Here is a 22,638-nt window from a genome sequence, read left to right on the forward strand (position 1 = left end):
AACTTGTCTTTTCCAAGGAGAACTGTCTTGTGTTTGATCAAGGCTGGTGGGATTGGTGTTTGATCCAATCGACACCTTACGGTGTGAAGCCCGGGTGGTTCGTTTTGATTCTCTTTGCTCTCCATTACTGTTCTTCATTCAAGCTTACTGCTGTGAAGGTGTTCTTCATCAACAACAATTAAGTTTGAATCTGATCCAAACCCTAGCCTATCTTCTTCTTCTCTTCTAGATCATCCCCAACCTCCACAGCCTAAACCAGCCATCAAAACATCACCAGATTTTGATCGAGTCTTCCCCTGCCCCTGTGGAGAACTCGATCCAAATCTGGTCCCTTTCTGACCAGCCATTAACCCTAATTTTGACTTTCCCTTTTTCCCATTAATTCCCAAAAACCTACCATCACACAGCCCATTCTGACCATAGGAACAGCCCCATAGATTAACTGAGTTTCCCTCTCACCCATTGAGAAACTCGATTCAAGCTTGGTGGTAATCCAACCAACCAAACCCTAAAAATCCCTACTTCTCCCTTCTTTCAAACCCTAACCCTAGACTCCAAACCTGCTGTCGATTCTGTTCAGCAGTCTTAGACTTGTTAAACCTTAACGAGACCTTCAGTGGAAGACTCCCCAACATCATCTAACCCTAACCCTAAAACAGCTAATTTAGCCTATTTGAACGCTAAACCTCTTCACCTTTTGAGATCATATCCTGGATTGGTTCTTAGTTTGATTTTATTCAACCTAGGACTACATCACATAGACAAAAAGGCTAATTTTTGGACAAAGAAGAAAACAACCTTTTCTCATTTTCCCCAACAACCAGGACGTTCAAAATAAGTTTGAAAGATTCGTAGCATTCAATCACAGCACATTTCATATAATCATCAGCACAAATACGCTTCCAAAGGTCAGAATCTTTAGAATCTTTTGATCGAAACTGAGCAGCCATATCCAACGCTATCGGGATCTGCATAGATAGATAACGATCAACCAAAAGTCCTGGTACCAAATAATCCCTGCAGAAGTACAAAGGTGATAATTCTAACCTTGCTAGCAAGCAAGAATGGTGGCCACTGTATTAGCTTCAGGCTTGGATCTGATGAATAAGGAACAAGCAACAGGTCCATCTCACTGGACACAGAAAGAAAAAGAGAAAAAAATTAATCCAACCGCATAAAAAACCTAATAAGTAAAAAAAGAGAACCAGCACATCAATGTAAATCAGTTGAGAGGCCTTTCCTATCACTTATGAGGTCTTCTTCACGGAAACTACATATCACTTCATTCCACAACTGACCAAACTTTGCAGCTTCGGTTCTCCTGCTTACTGAAGCCTATACAGACAGCAATATCCAAATATTACACTCCCAAGAGTAATATTTCCTCTTAGTATTGTGTGTTTTAATTGTCCATAGGTTGGCAATATGGAATACAAACCTCAGAAAAGCGCTTAATGAAAAAAAATCCCCTTCTCTGGCTCTTATCAGAAGGTACAAGGCATGAGTTGAAAGCACCAGGTAAAGATTGGAATCGTGATCTTAGCATGCCCAATGTCCTTATCTATAAATGGAATGAAAAATTTTACAATTTTTAATGAGTTAAAAGAAAGAAACTATATGCAGTCATTAATTAGTCATGAAGCCAACACCAATACATAAAGTAGATGCCACTGATTGACTTCCTCCCATTTGATTAGATCCCTTGTTCTCCCTTGAACACTTCTAAGTTGTTACAAATGATGCAAATGAAAATCCTTTAGTAACTTTATGAGGAGAAGAATGAAATGACAGCCATAATTGATTAACAATTGGGAGCACAGAGTTGGTAGATTTAGCAAACTAACCTTAATATCAACTTCCACAAAGAAGCTAACTTTATTATTTGCTTACTAGGGGGAAAAAGGGAGAAGGTTGGGCATGCCGCCAGCTTTTGGTAAGCTTGCGGCATACACCAATCATAGGGCTGGGCACAGAAGGGCAAGGGGGTCTTTTCAAAGGGGAGAAGAGACAGGATGACACATGCGGGGCACCCTGCTGGCGTGCCTAGCCTTTTCATGGGAAAAAAAATTAGCCAACCTTGAAATTATTAAAGCTTGGCGTACAGATTCTTGCCTTTAGGACCTTCAAACTGAGTTAAATATACCTTAGAGACACTATTATAATCAAGTGAACACTAAAGGAGAAAATTTTACCCTAGTTTTTTCTTGGAAGCTCTCCACATGTTTATTGTCCATTATCAAAGGACATTTGGTGGAGAAAAGGAGAATGTTGTATGGGACTCTGTTGGATGATGTAGAAGTTGAAGAAGATGGTAGTTCAGACTAGGAATATGACAGAGAAAGTTGTAGAAATCAACAGGTCAAGTTGATGCAGTGCAGGCCCAACGATTGAGCTTCAAAGGTGGTTCAAGTATGGCCCTTATTTTGGGGCTATTGATCCAGTAGATTTCTGCCCAGGTTAATCATCTATCCTGCCAAGATATTCCACTGACCAGCAAAGCCATATTCCAGATTTGGATAGATGTCGAGTCAGCCTAAGGAGAATTGAATTCTGCCCATTTTACCATATCGACCAGCTGAGTTGTAGGGACGAGTTTGAGAGAAATCAGCAAGAATCTGTCCAGGTTGGCAGGTTCATCCCCCCCCCCCCCCATTGAACCAACATATTTCCAGATCTTATGGGCCCCACAGCCAGCTGTATTGGAGATCAAGTTGAAGACCAAAGGGTTGTACGTGAAGGATTCCTTCCAAATCAAATCGAGTTGGTTTAGGAGTTTATTTAGGATATTTTTTTTGGTTTCTTGCGTGTGGGTTTTATTAGTTGAGGAAAGTTTCTATTTTTTATAACAAGGCTGATCTACAGCCAAGTCGAGTTTATGAAAATTGAGTTTTGGGTTCAGCTTGAAACCTTGTTAATGGTTGTGAGACGCAGTTAGGGTGAGATGCCTATACTATGAGAGGGTGAGAGAGCCAAGGAAGAGTGACAGTCTCAACCCGAATCTATCTTTTATTTTCTTTTAATTTTTCAATCAATTTATGATTGTGTGAGTGACCGGAGTTTCTGATCGAATACATTCAACAGTGCATACAGATTCGTTTTCTTGGCGAATTTCTATTGTTGGACCTGTAAGCCTAACGACTTCCCTGTGTTTCATCAGTTGCAGGCCAGAGAATATCAGTGCATCGATCCTACTGTAGTGTTGGTTCTTAGTTGAACTGGCATCTACATTACAATTAGTTGAATAAACTGTTAGGACTTTATACAAAATGTGAATTTATCTCATAAAATGAGATTCAAGTTTTAGGTTTCACAAGGGCAAGTAGTAGAAGCAATGGCATCTCTACAATGCTATGCTGAGTACACTTGTTTCATGAAATCTGGTAGGGTCAAACACCAGATGGGTCATTTGATGCGTTCTGGAAAATATGAGGAAATGAAATATTCTCTCCATCCCTTTGAAATAGCCCAAAGTTTGAGGATTGCTTAAAGCATATTAAACCCCTGATATTTAAATAGTTCCGTTCCATTATTTACCTAAGCTCTCTTCAAGTTGGGTGATAAATGAATGTGGCAATCAATGCAAGGGGCAAAATAGTAAACTTCATAAAAAATCATCACTTAATTTTTCAGATGGTCAAAGAATTTGGGAAATCAAAAATGGAAATGAGGACTGTCTTTGTGGGATGGAGGGGTTAAATATTAAGATATAAAATGTGCATGACAGAACTGGGTGGGGGAGGAGTCAGGCAGCAAATAGCTCTGCCATTATGTGGTTGTGTCCATTCCTTTCAAAGCTGTGTTGGCTTATGTAACAAAGAAAGAAAAAACATAATATATGCATTTAGACTTGCCATTTTCAAATAAGCAAGATAATGTATGACATTGGTGCTAAAGACAAACTACATAAAGGTTTTGCCAAGACTGAATTCACTAAATTATACCTCTCCAAGACGATCAAAAGCTCCAGACACCCCACCATACAAGGTTGAGAAAATAGCATACCAAATCTGGGTGTCCATAAAATAAACCTGCATAAATTTGTGACCAAATATGAGAAATTTTAACAAATACATGAGCTTCTCATCGAGTAAATACTTACCAAACTTAATAGATATTTAATTAACTAGAAAAAGAATAAAAAGACCTACCAAGATTACTGGTGCCCATAGTGAGATAACAGCACCATAGTTGTGTTGAGCTGCATTTACAAATCAAACCATTCAGGGACAGCAATACAAAGTAGAAATCCGGGATACCCATAAAACAAGTAAATGGATACCTTGGGGGAAAAATTCATGCCAACCATAACGAACATGACGAACATTCATTATATCTTTAGTTGGCTTCACTAAAGGTTTTATCTGATCATAGAAAGACAATAACGGATAGAGATAAGAACCAACTATATCCCCACAGAAGGACATAAACAAATAAAATAGAAACCACTATTCCTCAATATTCAAGTTTCTAAGTGGTTGAAGGATTACTATATAACGATGCACACCTGGATAAAATAGCTGAACGCGAATTTGCAACACAGAAGCAGAATCCAGAACAGAGTATACCTAGAAAGGAAAATAAATTTTAAATAGTGAGAAAATTTGCACCAACCAAAAGAAGTGCTAAGTGCTAACATTAACCAAAGTGTGACAATAATGGCTGTCAAACTCACTTGAAAAGGGCAAACTGACTTTCATGCATACCCCTTCCAACATATATTCTTGGCTGCAAATAAATTATTTCATTTAGCAGATGTTGTAGAACATATTCACAACCCAAGGATAACAACATGAAGAAAAAGAAAATAAACTTACTGTCTCAGTCACAGAAATGTAACCTCCTCTTCTTGTATTTTAAGTGTATTTCAATTTACCTCATGTGGTACAAGGCCTTTATTACCAATCTATTCAGATTCCTAGTGTGCATATTTTGCGCCTTTATATTCGTCTAAATTGTGGCATATGATTCAAAAGAAGTGCCACAGCTATAGGTGATTATAGAATTCAGATATTGTTTAAGGAGAATATTAGCTTTGCATATGTAAACTGGATCAATAATTTAAAACCAGACATATGTTATTAAACTAGTTAGTAAAAATAAAAATCAAACAAATTGTTAAGAAATAAAAAACTTATAACGTGTTTGGATGTAATTGAAGATCCAAATATGCAATAAAGAGATCATTGAAAGAAATACAGACAGAAAGCACACACTCATCCTATTCCAAAGCACTGTTAGCATTGCTCAACATCAAATAAATTATCCTTGTCAAGTCACATTGTTCTGGTGTCAATAAAATGTTATCTAATTATACAAGCTAAGAATTTATCTGAATTCATCTTCTAGGTACATGCAGAGGATTAATCAAGATTTTTATCAGATCCTGACATGCAAACAAAACCTAAAAAAATTGAATACCCAAGTGTGCAACTTCAGAGAATATATTAATTAACTGAAGATGCAAAATTTATTCCTTAGAAATTAATACATGAATTTATTGTTTTCAGTTTTATGCTGATCAAGTTATGCAAAATATACGTCAAGATGAAACAATTTTAGATATATCCCGGATTTTTCTTTTCTTTTCTTTTTTTTTGGCGGGGAGTCGCAGAGTAAAAACAACATATATAGAATTTGCAAGAAAAACGATAGGAAATAGAGGATGGACATCGATGTACCTGGGACCACCACAAAAGAAGCCTTATGATATGCCAATCAGAATTTTCAATCCACCGTCGAAACATTGGAAAAATAAACAAAGCTGCTGCAAGTACGTTTGGAATCAAGTATATGATAACCGCCAATATGTATAAAGCTGGTATATCCTTCACTTGTTGAACACGAGACATCACATTCTTCACTTGATCAGGGGTCCAGGACAAGCTTTTCAAATAACAGAGTGGAAGAATAATGAGCCATGCAAGACTAATGACTATCTTGAGAATGTTTCTCAACACATCCGTGAACTTCCACCTATGGTAGCCAGGGAAGTTCAAGCAAAGGTCCAAAATACCTAGCACAAAGAAAGGGAGAGAGAAGAACAAAACCACAAACTTATTACAAAAATAAGAACGAAAAAACAATTGGCAATAAATATATTCAATACTGTTATTCTTTGTATTACTCAATATATACATTGCTAACAAGCACTGCATAAAAGGCTAACATATTGGGAGTAGATTGGTCTTGTGAATACCTGAAAGACATAGCAGCTGGCAGGGGTGGACTGAAATAAAAACTGAGATACTGACTATAAATTATTAGGAACAGGCAATTTATTGACACGTATCATTATCCACACCTGTAACTAAAATCCAATCTATACAATAGAACAATCAAAGAAGGACAATAAAACAACCAAAAAACAAAAGGGGAAATTTTTTTCAAATCTGGCTAACCAGTGGCAGGTAATTTAGAAGATTGATTAGGATAAAAGAGAGTTCAAGTCCCAACTTAATGGGGTCGGCTACATGGATCTTAGAAGGGCTAAAAGAATAATAAAAAAGAAAAGGGGGTGGGGGCATACAACATTGACACAAACAGCACAAACTGTAGGGCATCGACCATAACTACTTTCTGCTTCTTACAACCCGACATTTAGGCCTCGAAATGGAGTGTAAAACAGCAAACGTCACATCAACATAGTCCAACTACATGGCGTCAACCGCATGGATCTTTGTTCTCCAATCAGCTCTATTTGAGGTCATACTAGGAACAAGACCTAAGCTAAGCATGTCTTTCTTCACCACTTCTATGGTTATCTTACGCGCCCCTGGTTCTTTTGGTTCCCTCAATAAGGATCATAACACTCCTCCAAACTGGGATATCTGGAGGTCTTCGTTGAACATGACCAGAGTGTTAGAGTTGTTAGAATATCTTGTATAGGGGTAGTTCTGTCATTGTCTAGTTATAAGACATGACTAAGTTGTATTTTTACTTTATTGTCTTATTTCTCCTTACCTCCCTAGGGAGGCTTGTGTAATTTGGAAGACTTAATGAATGAAGCTAATATGTGTGTTGAGAATCACACTCAACACACACAATCGATTCTCCCATTCTCTTCTCTTCTTCTCATCTCTTCTCTCCTTCTTCTTCTTCTTGCTGTATACTCTTCTCTTACCAGATTCGATCTACCTTTGAGTTTCAACTTGGTATCGAGCCAACATCTCTGGTTTGAGAGTCGGTGAGCTCGTCCTCATCTTCTCCTCTCTTTGGAACCCTATAAATGTAAAGGGGGTTCCATTGGAGGCTGTATATGTGAAACCTATACTCCTTACAGTCTTGGGAGTGGTATTCCCTAAGTTGGAGAGAGTTTGAGCTGCTGAAGGTGACTTGAAGCAATGGAGGAAGGCTGCAAGTTACCGCCCGACTTGTGAAGCTTCTTCTTGGTTCTCCTTCTCTTCTCCACATCTTGGCATGAGACCTATTGGAGTTGCATCGCCTAGGGGTGTTGTTTCAGACCCCAAAGCTCTTGGTTGTTGAAAAAGAAATGCTGCCTTCTTGCTAGATGTTTTTGAAGACTTGAAACCAGGCTCTGTTTTTCCTGACGTAGGAGTGTCTCGGTTTCGATTACGCCTTTGGCGGCTTGGATGACCTTGGAACTTGTCCCATTTGTGTCATATGGGAGTGCTTTTTTGAAGCCCTAAGAGCCTGCCCTTGAAGGTGGAGGGGAGGAGGCTGCTACAGTGTATCGGCTGCTCTGTTTTTGTCTTCTCGAGGTCTGCTGTATTGGATGGCTGAATGTGATAGTATTACATCTTGATACACTTATTGGGTATTATGGACTAAAGGTTCTTGGCTACTAGCAGAATTTGGTTTGAGTTATACAAGTTTTTGCTCTTCATATGCTTGCTGTTTTTTAGGCTTGGCCTCAGCCTTGTGGTTTGGTTGATTTGGGACCATATTTTGTATTGGTCTGTCTCCTTGTTTTGGGTTGAGTATACTCCCCACTTGCATGAAACAATTTATATTGATTGTTGAAGTATTTGCCTATTATGTCCACTTGTATGCGGACAAGATTACGAGGTCGATGGACCGATTACAGCCGGCAGCCCAAGTGGTGGTTTCCCAACCATGGCTTCCTTTGATAACCCCAACACCCAGATCTCAGTTGTGAAGTTGGACAATACCAACTATTTGGATTGGTCCCGTTCCGTGAAGTTGTCTCTACGTAGTAGGGGGGAAGTTGGGGTACATTACTGGGTCTATCACAGCTCCTGCTACTACTGATGCAGGTTATCTCAAGTGGGAGACTGAAAACTCCACTGTCATGACTTGGCTGATCTTTTCCATGAAACCTGAGATAGGTCGGAGATTTATGAGTAAGGAGACTGCTAAAGATATTTGGGATGGTGTATCCAGAATTTTTGATAGAGTTGGAGATTCCACGAAAGTGTATCAAATTCTCCAAAAAATCATTCATATGAAACAGGGTGATAGGAGTATATCTGAGTACTACAACTCTGTTATTAGCTTGTGGGAGGAGTATGATCATTATACCAATCTCCAGTTGTCCAATGCTGAGGATCAGGCAAAAGTCTACAGGAGCCAAGAAAAGGAAAGGATCCTTATTTTGCTTGGTGGTCTTAACTCTGAATATGAGCCCCTTCGCCAGCAAATCTTAGGGAGGTCTCCATTTCCATCTCTGGATGATGTGTGCAGTTATTTGCAAAGTGAGGAAACCCGGAGGACCACTATGGATATTGTACCATCAATAGAGAGGTCTGCTCTTGTTTCCAGTTCCCAAAAAGACTGGAAAAGTGGGGGGAAAGGCCGTGAGAGATACAAATGTGACCATTGTGGCAAGCTTGGACATACCAAGGACCGGTGCTGGGATCTTCATGGGCAGCCCCCTGGTATGCGTGGTAGTTCATCTCATGCCCGTGGAGGCAAGCGAGGGGGAGCTAAGGCTCATTCTGTGACATCTGAGTCCGAGCCACCTGGACCGCAGCCTGCTCCTGATTCCCTCTCACAGGATGATATTGCAGCCCTACGTCGGTTGATGTCTCACCTTGGAGGGTCAGCTACTGGTTCTAGCTCTGGAGGGTTGACTACTTCTGCCTCAGCTCTGCAGGTCTCATCTGCTACCCCTACTGCATCCACTTGGATCATTGACTCTGGAGCTTCCGATCACGTGAGTGTATGTCCGGTTCATGATTCCTATTCCATTTGTTACGGCCGGGACAAGGTAAGGGTTGCGATGGTTCCCTTTCCTCTGTCTCTGGTAAGGGTAATGTGCGGGTTACTCCTTCTATTTCCCTTGAGTCGTCCTTCATGTTCCCGACTTTGCTACTAACCTATTATCGGTGAGTCACCTAACCAAATCCTTACATTGTTGTGTCACTTTCTTTCCTTCTTATTGTGTCTTTCAGGATTTGGAGACAAAGAGGGTTATTGCGGTGGGGACGAGAAAGGAGGACTCTATCTTCTTGAGCCACGATCACTGCTCAATCTCTGCTGACTTATGTTTGTGGTCGGCACGACCGGAGTGCTTTGAGTCTGTTATGCTTTGGCATCAACGTTTGGGTCATCCCTCTTTTGTTGTTATGAGGAGACACTTACCCCACTTGTTTACTTCCTTTCCGCATCTTATGTTTTTCGTGTGAATCTTGTATTTTTGCTAAACATTGTCGCACATCTTATCCTTATCGTGGTAATAGATCTCTCGCACCTTTTTCCCTTGTTCATACCGATGTTTGGGGGCCTTCTCCTACTACTTCCTTATCCGGTTTTCGTTATTTTGTTTCATTTGTGGATGACTATTCTCGGTCTACTTGGACTATTTTGTTAAAACAAAAGAGTGATGTTTGTGATGCTTTTAAGGAGTTTTATCACTTTATCAGTACTCAGTTTGGTACTCACATCAAAATTGTTAGATCTGATAAGGGGGGTGAGTACATGTATGGGGGGCTCCAACAATTCTTTTCTGATAAGGGCATCATCCATCAACTGGCTTGTGTTGACACCCCACAGCAAAATGGGGTGGCTGAACGCAAAAACCGCCATTTGCTGGAAATCACTAGGGGTCTTCTCTTTGGTATGCACGTGCCTAAGACCTTCTGGTCTGATGCCCTTCTTACCGCTGCCTTTCTTATTAACCGGATGCCAAGTCCACTCCTTGGCTCCAAATCCCCCTTGGCTCTTCTTTCTCCTCAATCCTCAGTTTTTTCCTTGTCTCCACGCGTCTTTGGTTGTGTTTGTTATGTACATGTTTGGTTGTGTTTGTTATGTACATGTCAACAAATCAGCCCGCACCAAGCTTGATCCCAAAGCTCTCAAGTGCATCTTCTTAGGCTACTCTGATTCCACTAAAGGGTATAAGTGCTACCATCCTTCTTCCCGAAGGCGATTTCTCTCCAAAGATGTCACCTTCTTTGAGTCTATTCCTTTTTTCTTCTTCCCCTCGCCATTCTGTCGGGGGAGAGTATTATGATGACAGAATGCGGATGTCATTCCCTTCCTATCTCCTTTACCTACCTCTACTTCCCCATTTCTATTTGATATTGGAAAGTATAAAGAAGTGGATGTTGTGGATGATGCTGATGTTGATGGTATTGGTGATGGTGATGCTAGCGGAAAAAGGAATACAGGGATAAGATTTAAAGAAGATGGTGTATTCACAAGAGGTGAATGCTTGTTGAAGGAAAAAGGGAAGCAACCATGGTACAAGCGACCCTGCCAAAACCCCTCTTTGGATCCACATCCTCAGTCTCATCCTCTTCAGTCAGGTAATTCCTCTCCTTCTGAATTAGATCTTCCCATTGCTATTAGAAAGGGGAAGAGAACCCGTACTAATCCCATAGCTGATTTGTTTCCTATAACTCCATTTCTCCTACAGGTGTTGCTTTTCCATTGCTCTTGAGTCTTCTTCTATTCCCAAAAATGTCACGAGAGGCCTTATCCAATCCAAAATGGATGCAAGCAATGACGAGGACATGGTGGCTCTAGAGAAGAACAATACTTGGACACTTGTTGATCTTCCCGAGGAGAACTCGATTGGATGTAGATGGGTTTATACAATCAAGTATAGATCCGATGGTACGGTGGAAAGGTACAAAGCTCGCTAGTTGCTAAAGGGTATAGTCGGTGTATGGCATTGACTACCAGGAGACTTTTGCCCCTGTAGCAAGCATAACTCCATCGGGGTTCTTCTTTCAGAGCAGCCAATAAAGATTGGCCTATGTACCAATTAGATGTGAAGAATGCATTTCTTCATGGAGATTTAGCAGTTGTGTACATGCAGCCTCCACTGGTTTTAAGTGTCCCTCATGAAGGGAAAGTGTGTTTGTTGAAGAAAGCTCTTTATGGCCTAAAGCGGTCTCCTAAGGCCTGGTTTGAGAGATTTAGACAAGCCATTCGAAGAATGGGTATTCCCAGTCAGTGACCACACCTTGTTTATCGGGAGAGGTAATGGTACGATTCAGCTCTCATTGTCTATGTTGATGACATTGTGGTGGGAATGATGTTCTTGAGATAGATAGATTGAAGTCTTATCGGCTAAGCAGTTTGAGATCAAAGACCTTGGAATCTTAAAATACTTCTTGGGTATTGAGGTATCTAGATCGAGGAAAGGGATCAACATTTGCCAAAGGAAATTTGTCTTGGATCTTCGAAAGAGACAGGGATGATGGGGTGCAAACCAGCTACTTCCCCATTGATCCGAATCATAAATTTGGTGATGAATGTGGTTCTTCTCTTATAGATGCAAGCAAGTACCGGAGGTTAGTTGGGAAACTAATCTATCTCTCCCTAACTCGACCGGACATCTCTTATGTAGTTGGAGTGGTGAGTCGGTTCATGCATGCTCCGGGTGGACATCGGATGCGATATATCGCATCATCAAATACTTGAAATCTGTCCAGGAAAGGGCCTTTTATTTGCCAGGCATGACCATTTACAGATTGAAGGCTACACAGATGCTGATTGGGCTGGTTCAGTCTGGCGACAGGAGATCTACTACGGTATTGTACCTTCTTGGGTGGTAATCTAGTTACCTGGAGGAGCAAGAAACAACCAGTTGTTGCTCGATCTAGTCTTGAGGCCGAGTTTAGGGCCATGGCCCATGGAGTATGTGAGCTTATATGGCTAAAACGACTTCTTCACGATTTGAGCTTTGAAACTGAAGGGCCAATGAGACTTTATTGTGACAACAAAGCTGCCATAAGCATTGCCCATAATCCGGTTCAACATGATCGAACCAAGCATATTGAGGTCGATCGTCACTTCATCAAAGAGAAGTTGGATTCAGGTGCATTTGTACTCCCTTTGTGAAAACGTGATCAAGTAGCGATATCTTCACCAAGGGTCTCTCTTCTAGTCTATTTAGTACTCTATTGTGCAAGGGGAATGTATGACATTTATTCTCCACTTGAGGGGGAGTGTTAGAGTTGTTAGAATATCTTGTATAGGGGTAGTTCTGTCATTGTCTAGTTATAAGACATGACTAAGTTGTATTTTTACTTTATTGTCTTATTTCTCCTTACCTCCCTAGGGAGGCTTGTGTAATTTGGAAGACTTAATGAATGAAGCTAATATGTGTGTTGAGAATCACACTCAACACACACAATCGATTCTCCCATTCTCTTCTCTTCTTCTCATCTCTTCTCTCCTTCTTCTTCTTCTTGCTGTATACTCTTCTCTTACCAGATTCGATCTACCTTTGAGTTTCAACTCATACCACCTCAAACGACTCTCTCTAAGTTTATCATGTATCGGAGCTACTCCCAACCCAACTCTAATAAGATCAATCCTTACTTTATATGGCACTTCTTCACAGTCCAACATTCCGCCCCGTCCATCATAGCTGGCCTAATGATAGTCGTATAAAACTTTCCTTTAAGTTCAAGTCCCCAACATAAACTGAAAAACGGGTCTCAGATATTATAAATTCCACACACTTGACATCATATAAATCCATGGAACTGCAATGGAAGAATCACTTTCTAGAAATCTTAAAGTAAGAAAAAATTGCAAATATCATTCTTCAAATACAGGCAACATATCTTTATCAAAGTATTCGATCTTGTAGTTCTGTAAAAACACCTACAATCTCAGCAGTACTTTGGAAAATATCATCTCTAAGAGAGCTTCAAGGATGATCACTGAATTGTGGTTTGCTTTAGCAAGGCAGAGAAAATAGACTATTTCTTGCCACTGGAACCAAGTTTAAAGTCCACATTAAATCCACAAATCTAAAGCACCTACAACTGGACAATGACAAAATCCCTATCCTGAATACATCTGAGAAATTTCTCTGCACCACTGTATATACTACAAAATCCACAACAATCCACTATGTATCAAGCTTTCCCCTCAAGGAACCTAGTTTCACCAAAAATAACGACAGAAAGACTCAAGACCTCTCCAGAGACAAAAAGAATCTGTTAAAATGAAAATAATTCACAGATTCTTAAGCTCAACTCATACAAAAAAACATTTGTTAAAGAAAGAATTGCAAGGATATGATCAAATACCACTTGATGCATAATCCCAAAAAATTAAGAGTTATAAGGACTAATATTCAAATTTGTCCAATGCAAAACTTGAGTAAGAACTTTCATACTTTGGAGGAAGCGCAGGAAGGCTGCTGTGATAAAAATACTAGAGATATGATACAGGACTCTCTTTTGAAGGATTCCCGATGGTGAAATATCTGACCATGCAATAATTATCATAGCCTGCAAAAGACCAATTCAGATACTAAATTGTTTCCTAAACACCTACAGTTGAAACCAAAGGTTACACTGATTTAGTATCTGTATACTATTGAAACCATTACCTGTACAGCCAAAATATAAAATGTCCACAGGCGATCAAAACTTCGAAAGATGTGCCAAAATGACCTGGTCTCAACAAAATATGATTTGCCCGTACCTCCAGATTTTCTTTGAGATGCTTGTCGTCCCTGGCATTGTGGTTATATTAAGTTGAGGGTTGATATCCTAGAAAGTCTAAACATGTGTGCTATGGTGACATTTATTAAACAATTTGATGAAGTACCTGTGTTGTGTCACGTGTTGATTTGAAGAAATCACCATCAACACACATAGGCCACCCTAGAGAGAAACAATCAGCTGACCTGTATTATGTGTAATGGAACTCGTCTGTTAGCTGAGATGAAGAGAGACAAACAGGCAATAAAACATATTTTCACTTTTGTGCATGATATGTCAAGTTCCTTACAGACCAGAAATATTCATTTAGATCATCGTAGTTACACCAAACTGAGTGAGGTGCTTGTCCACCTCCGGCTTTCTTAGATTCCTGGAAATCATCTTTAGAACATTATTTCTATAAAAGCTGAGGTAGAACTTTGTGGGCAAATGGAATGGTATGATAAGGTATTGTATACCTTCTCAATTACACGATACAATGGTGTAATAACCTTTCTCAGGAAAGCCTCATCATCCCCACCGTATGAAGGTTTGATATTCTCCCCGGTCACAATACTGACATTTCCAGCTAATAGACCATGGAGTTCATATGCCATCTAATTATATATTCAGATGTCGTCATTAATCATGTAAGATGGATTATGCACTGGAAAGAATAAACAAATGAACTGATACAAACCAACAAGTGGGTCCACCAAGTGGGTGATACTCACATTATGAAAAATATAGCATAAACACTCAGGCATAAAGCGAATATTTGCTGCTTCACCCCAAATAAGAAGATACAGGCCCATGTACAGTATCTTTCTCTGTTGCACTTCTTGTTGCCCTTGAGGAAGCCTATAAATATCCCATATTATATTCCAACCATACAAACAAAAGCATTTGGAAGATGTAACCCCTCCCAATAATGAAAAAAGAACAAAAAAAAGAAGCTAAGTTCATAAATAATATATCTCACCGTAAACTGTGTTTTCGTCCCAAAAATTTGCACCAGGTTTTGTAGTTCTTGAAAAGCTTATTCATCACTGCATCAACGGCTCGTTCATCAAGCTGGAGTAGAGTAGCAGGATTAGCTAATGCCAAGTGTTGATGAGGGATCATACAGACTTTTGTTAAAAAAAATAGACTCAGATGATTTTTTATTTATTTTTTTATTTTTTGTGTGTGAGTGTATCTTGAAACATAAAATAGAAGTAACTGCATATCAAGTAAGAGAATTTATCAAGTAGCTCAATGGTAAACTGTGTAGGAATTGACTATTATTAAACTGTTAAGTTTATAGATTGCTTTTTTCTTCCCCTTCCCCCCTCAAACAACAACAGAATTTCATTGATTTCTAACACTTGTATAAGCATTAAAATTAATCAAGGTAAACAAATGACATTAAATAAGAAGAGTGCATGCCTTGTTAAGAGGCTCAGGCTTAGGTAATAGCCTTATGTGAACATTAGCAAGCAGTAAAATCAAATGCTCCCTCTGGTTCCTGACATTGTCTCTCTGAAATGCCAAAATATCAAAATGGATCAGATTTCTCCATCTAGAAGGCTTTATAGGCCCTAAAAGTAATCAGGGATCATAGATCTCAAGTACCTGAAAACCAAACATAGCCCTCAGCCAATCAAGAAGGTCTAAGTCTCCTGCTTTTTGTCTATGCTGCTCAAATGCAGTAGGCCAGTTCAAGCCACGAGTGTTCCATAGAGCAGCGACCGCAGCCTTAACCTGTTGTGGACAGAAAGCCTGTAAACTTTGCATCTTTGATACACCAAATTATGCCTGAAACCACGCTTGAAGTAAATGATGACGGCAAAAATTATTTCCAATATCCATTACCTCCTCAAGCTGCATGATAGACTGCGAAGAGCCAGCTGCATCCAAGGGAAGAATGTTATAAGGGGCATAGATTTCCTTCTTTTCTTGGACATCTTTAGCAGCCGCAATAATCTGCTCAAAATGAAACAATCAAGACGTGCCCGAGCATAACAAATATTTAACATCAGAATAATAATAAAAAGAGCACAATAACACAGTAGAGCACTTGCAAACACATAAAACACACAGGCATGTGTGCATCCACACCCACAAACGTGACTAACCTCGGGAGCAACTTCTTCAACTTTTTCAGTCTTATTAACTGCACAGAGAACTTCAAAGAGTACTCCAGCTGTCTGGTACGCTTTCCCAAGTTGGGCTCTATCATGAAATTAACATGTTAGTCCTCCACTTCAAATCAAAAAGGATAAATATCTTCACACAACAGGGCACATATATAGCGCCATTTTCATTATCAGTGTACAAATTTACCTATCTGCCTGCTCCCCTTTGTCCAGTGCTCTAACATATTTTTCATAGTACTGCTGATAGAAACTCTCGATTTCCCGCGCATCGCTCTTTTTAACTCTGGATGCAAGACTAGATGCATTGTCCTGTCACAATTACACACGAAAATTCTGTTCAAACTAGGAAGAAGATTATCTTCGAATGCGCCTTTCAGCAGTCCCATAATCCCAGGTATCAAAAGTGACATACTTTGAGGTGTTGTATGAACAGAGGATTCCAGATCCGATGTAGTAATGTGTTGGGTTAAAGAATTGAGGCCTTTGACATGTGACAATTATTTTACAAAAAAAAAAAAAAACATGTAGCAATTATATTTCTTTACCCAAAAAAAAAAGAGTCACAATTGATTCATGTAATATTTTCTTAATATAAATACCTTTTTTCGGTTTGGAATTTTTTATTGACACCTTTAATGTGTCAAATAATTCATGAATTTATTTTTTTTCTTAACATATATATATTTTTTTAATCTTAAATGTAATAATATGATGGTAAGTCACTTTTAAATTATTTTGAGAATCTTTTTCTATTCTTAATTTAAATTAAATTTTATAAATAAAACAATAAATAATAAGAAGAAAGTTACATATTTTAAATACACCTAAGGAGATGTCATTTAGATGATCTAAGTTTCAAGCCATAAATCAGAACACACATACAACACTAACACACTAAGAGACTAATATATACAAGGGATTGAGTTTCCTATCCGACTGCAAAACGTACATTAGCATCTCCAATCTCTCTCCTCCCACAATAGGGGTAGATATATTATTTCATAAGACAGGAGGAGAGAGATAGCGTATGCTACGTAGCCTCTTGGCAACGTTCTTTCTCCCTATCTATAATTTGAGAAAAAGGACGCTACCTAGTAGCACCCCCTATGCCCTCACATGGAGTATTGAAATGAATACCCTTACCCTCCGCTTTGGATACCTATCCTTGCACTCCAATTAGCCCATGCAACGGAGCAAAGGCCACACAGCCTTGGCAACAAATCCCTTTCCATATAATTTGGGAAAAAGAACACTGCCAGGAAGCATGCCATACGCCTTCTCACAAGGGGCAGTGAAAATGACCACCCTACCTCTCTCCTTGGATGCCCATGCATGCACTCCCATTGGCTAATGTGCCAACAGGGGCCACAGAGATTGGTTGCAAACCCTTTCCCATATAATTTGTTATGCCTAGATAGAAAAGTTTCACGTCTATGGCTACCAAACCTACATATGGAGCACCCAGTATCTGTGACATTACACTCTAAAATGATTAGGACCTAAAACTAAATATTAATCCCACCTTAAGATTTTATAGGTGGGAGGGGGATTGCTGATAGGCTGTGTGGCCCTTGCACTAGCACGGGATTTCTAATAAGGGTGGGATTTTTCATTCTATGAGGGGTAGGACAATCATTTTGCCCATCTTATGTTTGGATGTAGGTGTCATGCAGACAATATTCTTTTTCCCAAAAATAATATAGGTGGATGATTTTTATCCCGCAAATATTCTTTAAAACTTTTTGAAACCAAATTAATATGCTTCTTGATAGGCAGAGTTTTTCTTCACCCACAAAGATCAGGACCTTTTGATTAGCATGGGAAATGAAAAATTTTCTCCAAGGTCTGAAGGTCATAGTATAATTTCACTCCCAAATTATTTTTCTTTATTGTTTTAAGATATGTGGGTTCCACATAGATAATATTATTTTTTTGTTGTTGGAAGATGATTTTTTTCAAATCAAACTGAATTTTCATCATCTCTTAAAGGGAGACGATCGACGCCAGAGTACAATTTACTACCAATGAGGGGGTGGGAAACCCTATATGCATTAAAAAAAAATCTCAAACCTAGACCAAAATGTAGTCTGGTCCCAGCCCGAATATCTTTCAAGCCTAAGTTAGGCCGACCAAGGGGTCACCAGCCCGGCTTGGCCCCAGTTTTATCCCTGAGGACGCCATAGGCCAAAACGACCAAGTATTGTTTGACCAAAAAGTTACGGAAGATATTGCGCGAAAGCTGTGTAGGCACTTCCGTAAACAGCCAATGAAAGGACTCCTAGTACTGAAGGATCACTTTTCACAATTTATTGATCGTGCTAGCATTCGAAAACCAACCTCAGAAATTTCGGCTTAAAGGCGAACGAATCCATTGATTCGGGGCCATGTTTCGTTACCAAAATGGAAATGGCTCTTAGAATTGGAATCAAAACAAAAAAGTGCGACCCGAAAGAAAGCCAATAAATTTATGCTGGTTAATTAAACCTAAAAAGATAAGAGTTAAGGGAGAAACCAAATCTCACCCGCTCCAGCCGTTGTAGTAGAGCTGTCTTGAACTGTCGTACACCTCGACCGCTCGAGCTTGGATCCAACCTATGGGCTTTCTCAAATGCATAGAATCGACCTTAAACGAAAAATGGGGAAAGAGGAGGTTACAACCTTCAGTGTTCAAATTCTCAAAAGGCAAACTAATATGCAGATTTGCAAATCTCTGAAATAAATGATGATGAAACTGCTGGGTTTCGGCTGCAAACAGAAAGAGCACACAGCCAATACGACCTACCCACCTACGTTTCTTTACGAGAAACCTCTTTCTCTCGCTCTCTAAGAAGGTTTCTTTTACAAGTCACTCAATGGAAGTGTTACTGAATGAGCGTAAACGTCAGCTCGGATATATTTTGGATCTTCTGCAATTTATATTACTAAAATACTCCCGCTAGCTCATAATGCCCAAAATACCCCTACAACGAGTGTTGCATGTCGAGGCTGGTTGTGCAGATGGCACAACACAACCGGGCAAATGGCCATAGCAGGTGCAGGGGATCCGAATTCCGAACGGTTCCAATGTGCCAAGCAGCTTTTTAGGACGTACTACTACTACTACTACTATAAGGTCTCCGTAACTGAAGTATTGAACTCACAGAGATATGCAACCCTCGGTCGTTCAGATTCGATCTCTGCGGCAACACGGAGGATCGGAGCAATGGATCCGAGGGACGATGGCACCACCTCATTGTCGAAGACCTCCAATGTAAAAGTTGTCGTTGCGGCGCTGCGCGACGATCGCCTTGTCAGCGCATGAGGGCCTGACTCGACGGACATTGCAGCGACTCGAGTTTAACCAATATTCTTTACGGCCTGGAGAGAAGGAAGGATGAACAATCAATTTGTAGTATGAGTAAACAAAAAGAGGAATACCAGACCAAGAGAACAATCAATTTGTGGTATGAGTAAATAAAAAGAGGAATACCAGACCAAGAGAACTTAATCTTGAACTTCAAATCGATCATTCACCAGACAAAGAGGATGACGATGAGAATAAATGATGAAATGAAAGAGTCGACTAAAATTTGCAAGAAACAGTGAGTAGAAGAAATTCGCAAATCTTGAAAAAACGATCAAAGCCAAAACAGTTGAAAATTCTGCAGAAAAACGTGATATTAACTTAACAAATTCGATATTACTTACGATCAAACTACAGATTATGTTCAACCAGATAGGATTTAGTAGATCTCCGAAGTCGACTACTAAAACGATCGTCAGAGACCTGAGAAAACCTCTGAATTCACAAAAGAAAGAAAAAAAAAATCGCCGTCAGTTGCGAAAACCGACCAGTAATTGATCGAAAGAAAGATCAAAGAAGCTCAAATAAACTCATCTTGAAAGCGAACTCACATTTTTATGAAATATAAGTTTGATCTCGAGGTCCCTACCGTTCCAGCGCCTTCGCCTTCGCCTGCAGTTTCCGAAAAAAAAAAAAATCAAGAAAAAGGATCAGAAACAAACACGTACGCAACCACAAGAAAGAGATAGGAGATAGGGGGCAAAGAAGAGACGAACAACTCAGATCTGTACTGCACGTCTCTCTATGTGTGTTTGTTAAAGAAAGAGCGATAGGGATCAGATAAAAAGAGGAGAAGAAGAAGAATTTAAGAAATGATGAATGAGTTACTTCACCTTTGGGAAAGAAACGAGAGGCGTGGCTGCACTGGGCAGGCCAGGAGGCGAGGGAAAAAAGAACAACGATGAGAGCAGAGCGAATGGAGAGCGAAAGAAGGCGCGAGAGGGAAAATTGGAAAAAAGGAGAGAGCGGTAATGTGGCAGCTGAGAGAGAGAGCAGGAAAGAATTAGAATTTGTCGCCGGGCCAACTAGATTTCTGTTACGACAGGTTGTGGGCCTGCCTGCCACTAATGTGGCTTCCAGGTGTCACCTATAGAGATGCGAACGGTTTTGCCGTGATGATCGCACGTCCCCTACATTTCCTTGAAACAAGGTTTAGGTTAGAACCCACACAAGGTTGGCATCGCCTCCGAGGACTTGAGTGGTGCAGAGTAGAGCTATGCCCTCCACAGTCATTATGTCCAATTACGGATAAATTATGTCTCACATCGGGTGTCTGCGTGTGGTGTGTGTTGTATATATCCGTTTTTCTACAGTTCTAAAAGTTGGTTAATCTTTTGGGATTGATCTGTAGTTTGTGTGATTACACTTTCATAAAAAAAATATTCTTGCAACAAATTGCCCGTCATACACTGTCTTCTCCTCCATGACATTTCTTACACTCTTTTTCCTATGTGGGTCCTTCATATGTGAACTCGTGAGATGTTTTATCCTATGCTTCCATTGGTTTGACGCGGGAGATGTCATGAGCGGCGTGTAGATTCCTCCATAAATCTTTTGATTATGTTATGTTGTTTAAGAGCATGGAATGATTTGAAATTAGTGATTTATAACCATATTAGGGTTATTATTACATAAATTTCCTATTTTAGGATTTAAAATTTCACTTCTTTTCCTTTTAATTTAACTTGAAACCAAATAGAGCCTTTATATATATATATTATTAATTGAGTATGAGGAACAAATTTAAACCCAACACCTATTATTGTGGGCTTCTTATATTGATTTTTTTCCTTAAACATCTAAACGTTGATTGGACTTGCCAAATGAGTATAAATATATCTTTTGTGTACGAACTTCCCCTTTATTGCACGGTTGGATAGTTGTAAATTTTCATACTTCCTGCCTTTAGTTAGGATTTCTGTTGGCTTTTCTCTTTTCTGTTTTTTTTTTTTTTTTGGGTAAGTTTCTCTTGTCGTGTTTATGCTTAGAAAATCTTAAGCTTCCTGAAAAGGATTTGTTGAAATTGTATGAATCACAAAGTTTTAATACATTAATCCAACCGAGATTTGATTAATTCAAGAAAATTTTCAATTTCATTGGAATGGTTCATCATTGAGTTCACTTAAGATGAGAAGGAAACAATACTTAAGCCGATAGAAAATTTGGCTTCAGAAAATAATCTTTATTTTCTCAAAAATAATTCTCTCAAAAAAGGAGGAGAGTTATATCCATTCAAAAGTCAAAACAATTGGAGAACTAATTTTCTTAAAATATATACTTCTTGATGAACAAAGACCAAGTCTCAATGAACTTAGATTACATCATAATGCTATTGATTTGAAGCAATATTCTATTTTATTAAATACTGTACAAATTCCTATAAAATTAGGAACAAATTTTAGCAAAACTGAATATATAAAGTCAAACTTTATATCATATTTAGTTAGGAAAAGCTGAAATCTTGTTTTCACAGAGTTAATGGTTTAAAGACATAGGAAAAAATATTGCACATTTCACTTGTACAGGTTCCTTTATATCCTCACATAATAAACAGTGAGACTGATAGTAAAATTTCTCTCTTCTATTCTACGCTAGTGGGCCACATGTGGATGATACCATTTTCCATCCCTTCATTAATTGTAGATTGTAGTGTGCAAATTCCTTTTTATACTGCCCATGTAGGAAATCACCTCCCAAACTTCTTTGTTTTTTTGGATAGAAAAAGGACTATTCATTAGAATGTGTAAAGCACCTGGACTCAGGAATACAAGATGACTGAATCCAAGGAGTGGATATGGGCCAATCTATCCTACACATAGCGGATAGCACCCTCCTGGCCAAAATATCTGCAATCTCGTTGCAGTCTTTGGGAATATGGGTGAAGTTACATTGTATAAAGGAAGGGATCAGATGAAAAACATCATTAATAACCAGCAGCACCTCCAAAGGAATATTGCTTTGTTGTTTATTGATGTAGGAGATGACTTCCAGATTATCAGACTCAAAGTTCACCTTGGTCCACCCTTCAGCCACACCCTGGAGCATACCCGACCTCAAAGCTAAGGCTTCCCCCACACGGACTTATTGGAAAACACAAGGTTCAGAGATTGCTCGAAGGGGTCTGCCCACATGGTCTCTGATTATGACACCCAACCCTCCTTTCTCCAGCGCATCTCCTTGGGAAGCATCACAATTTATCTTAACCCAGCCTTATGCAGGGGGTGCCCATTGCCACTGCACCTGCTGTTTTGGAGCACTCTCACAAGGAATTGAGATTTTCTGAGAC

At 39.4% G+C, this 22,638-nt stretch overlaps 1 protein-coding gene across 1 annotated transcript in view; it reads right to left on the minus strand.

The window, feature by feature from the left end:
• The window catches only part of LOC122648645 (callose synthase 5), a 31,453-nt gene extending 11,076 nt beyond the window's left edge, over positions 1-20,377 (minus strand). The window contains exons 1-27 of the mRNA XM_043841860.1: positions 20,186-20,377; positions 19,904-19,964; positions 19,710-19,787; positions 19,150-19,393; positions 18,532-18,632; positions 16,197-16,318; positions 15,989-16,085; positions 15,726-15,836; positions 15,486-15,614; positions 15,300-15,392; positions 14,854-14,945; positions 14,606-14,732; positions 14,351-14,488; positions 14,186-14,262; positions 13,999-14,077; positions 13,778-13,903; positions 13,562-13,676; positions 5,679-6,013; positions 4,673-4,725; positions 4,505-4,565; positions 4,280-4,361; positions 4,149-4,198; positions 3,942-4,028; positions 1,439-1,561; positions 1,241-1,335; positions 1,048-1,132; positions 799-968 (exon numbers count right to left, since the gene is read on the minus strand). Coding sequence (XP_043697795.1) covers positions 799-968; positions 1,048-1,132; positions 1,241-1,335; positions 1,439-1,561; positions 3,942-4,028; positions 4,149-4,198; positions 4,280-4,361; positions 4,505-4,565; positions 4,673-4,725; positions 5,679-6,013; positions 13,562-13,676; positions 13,778-13,903; positions 13,999-14,077; positions 14,186-14,262; positions 14,351-14,488; positions 14,606-14,732; positions 14,854-14,945; positions 15,300-15,392; positions 15,486-15,614; positions 15,726-15,836; positions 15,989-16,085; positions 16,197-16,318; positions 18,532-18,632; positions 19,150-19,330 — 2,729 coding nt within the window. The 5' untranslated portion in view covers positions 19,331-19,393; positions 19,710-19,787; positions 19,904-19,964; positions 20,186-20,377. The remainder of the gene's footprint in view (positions 1-798; positions 969-1,047; positions 1,133-1,240; positions 1,336-1,438; positions 1,562-3,941; positions 4,029-4,148; positions 4,199-4,279; positions 4,362-4,504; positions 4,566-4,672; positions 4,726-5,678; positions 6,014-13,561; positions 13,677-13,777; positions 13,904-13,998; positions 14,078-14,185; positions 14,263-14,350; positions 14,489-14,605; positions 14,733-14,853; positions 14,946-15,299; positions 15,393-15,485; positions 15,615-15,725; positions 15,837-15,988; positions 16,086-16,196; positions 16,319-18,531; positions 18,633-19,149; positions 19,394-19,709; positions 19,788-19,903; positions 19,965-20,185) is intronic.
• Between the last annotated feature and the right edge of the window lie 2,261 nt (positions 20,378-22,638).

This window comes from Telopea speciosissima, chromosome 1 (assembly GCF_018873765.1).
Source record: "Telopea speciosissima isolate NSW1024214 ecotype Mountain lineage chromosome 1, Tspe_v1, whole genome shotgun sequence".
NCBI classification, from domain to species: domain Eukaryota; kingdom Viridiplantae; phylum Streptophyta; class Magnoliopsida; order Proteales; family Proteaceae; genus Telopea; species Telopea speciosissima.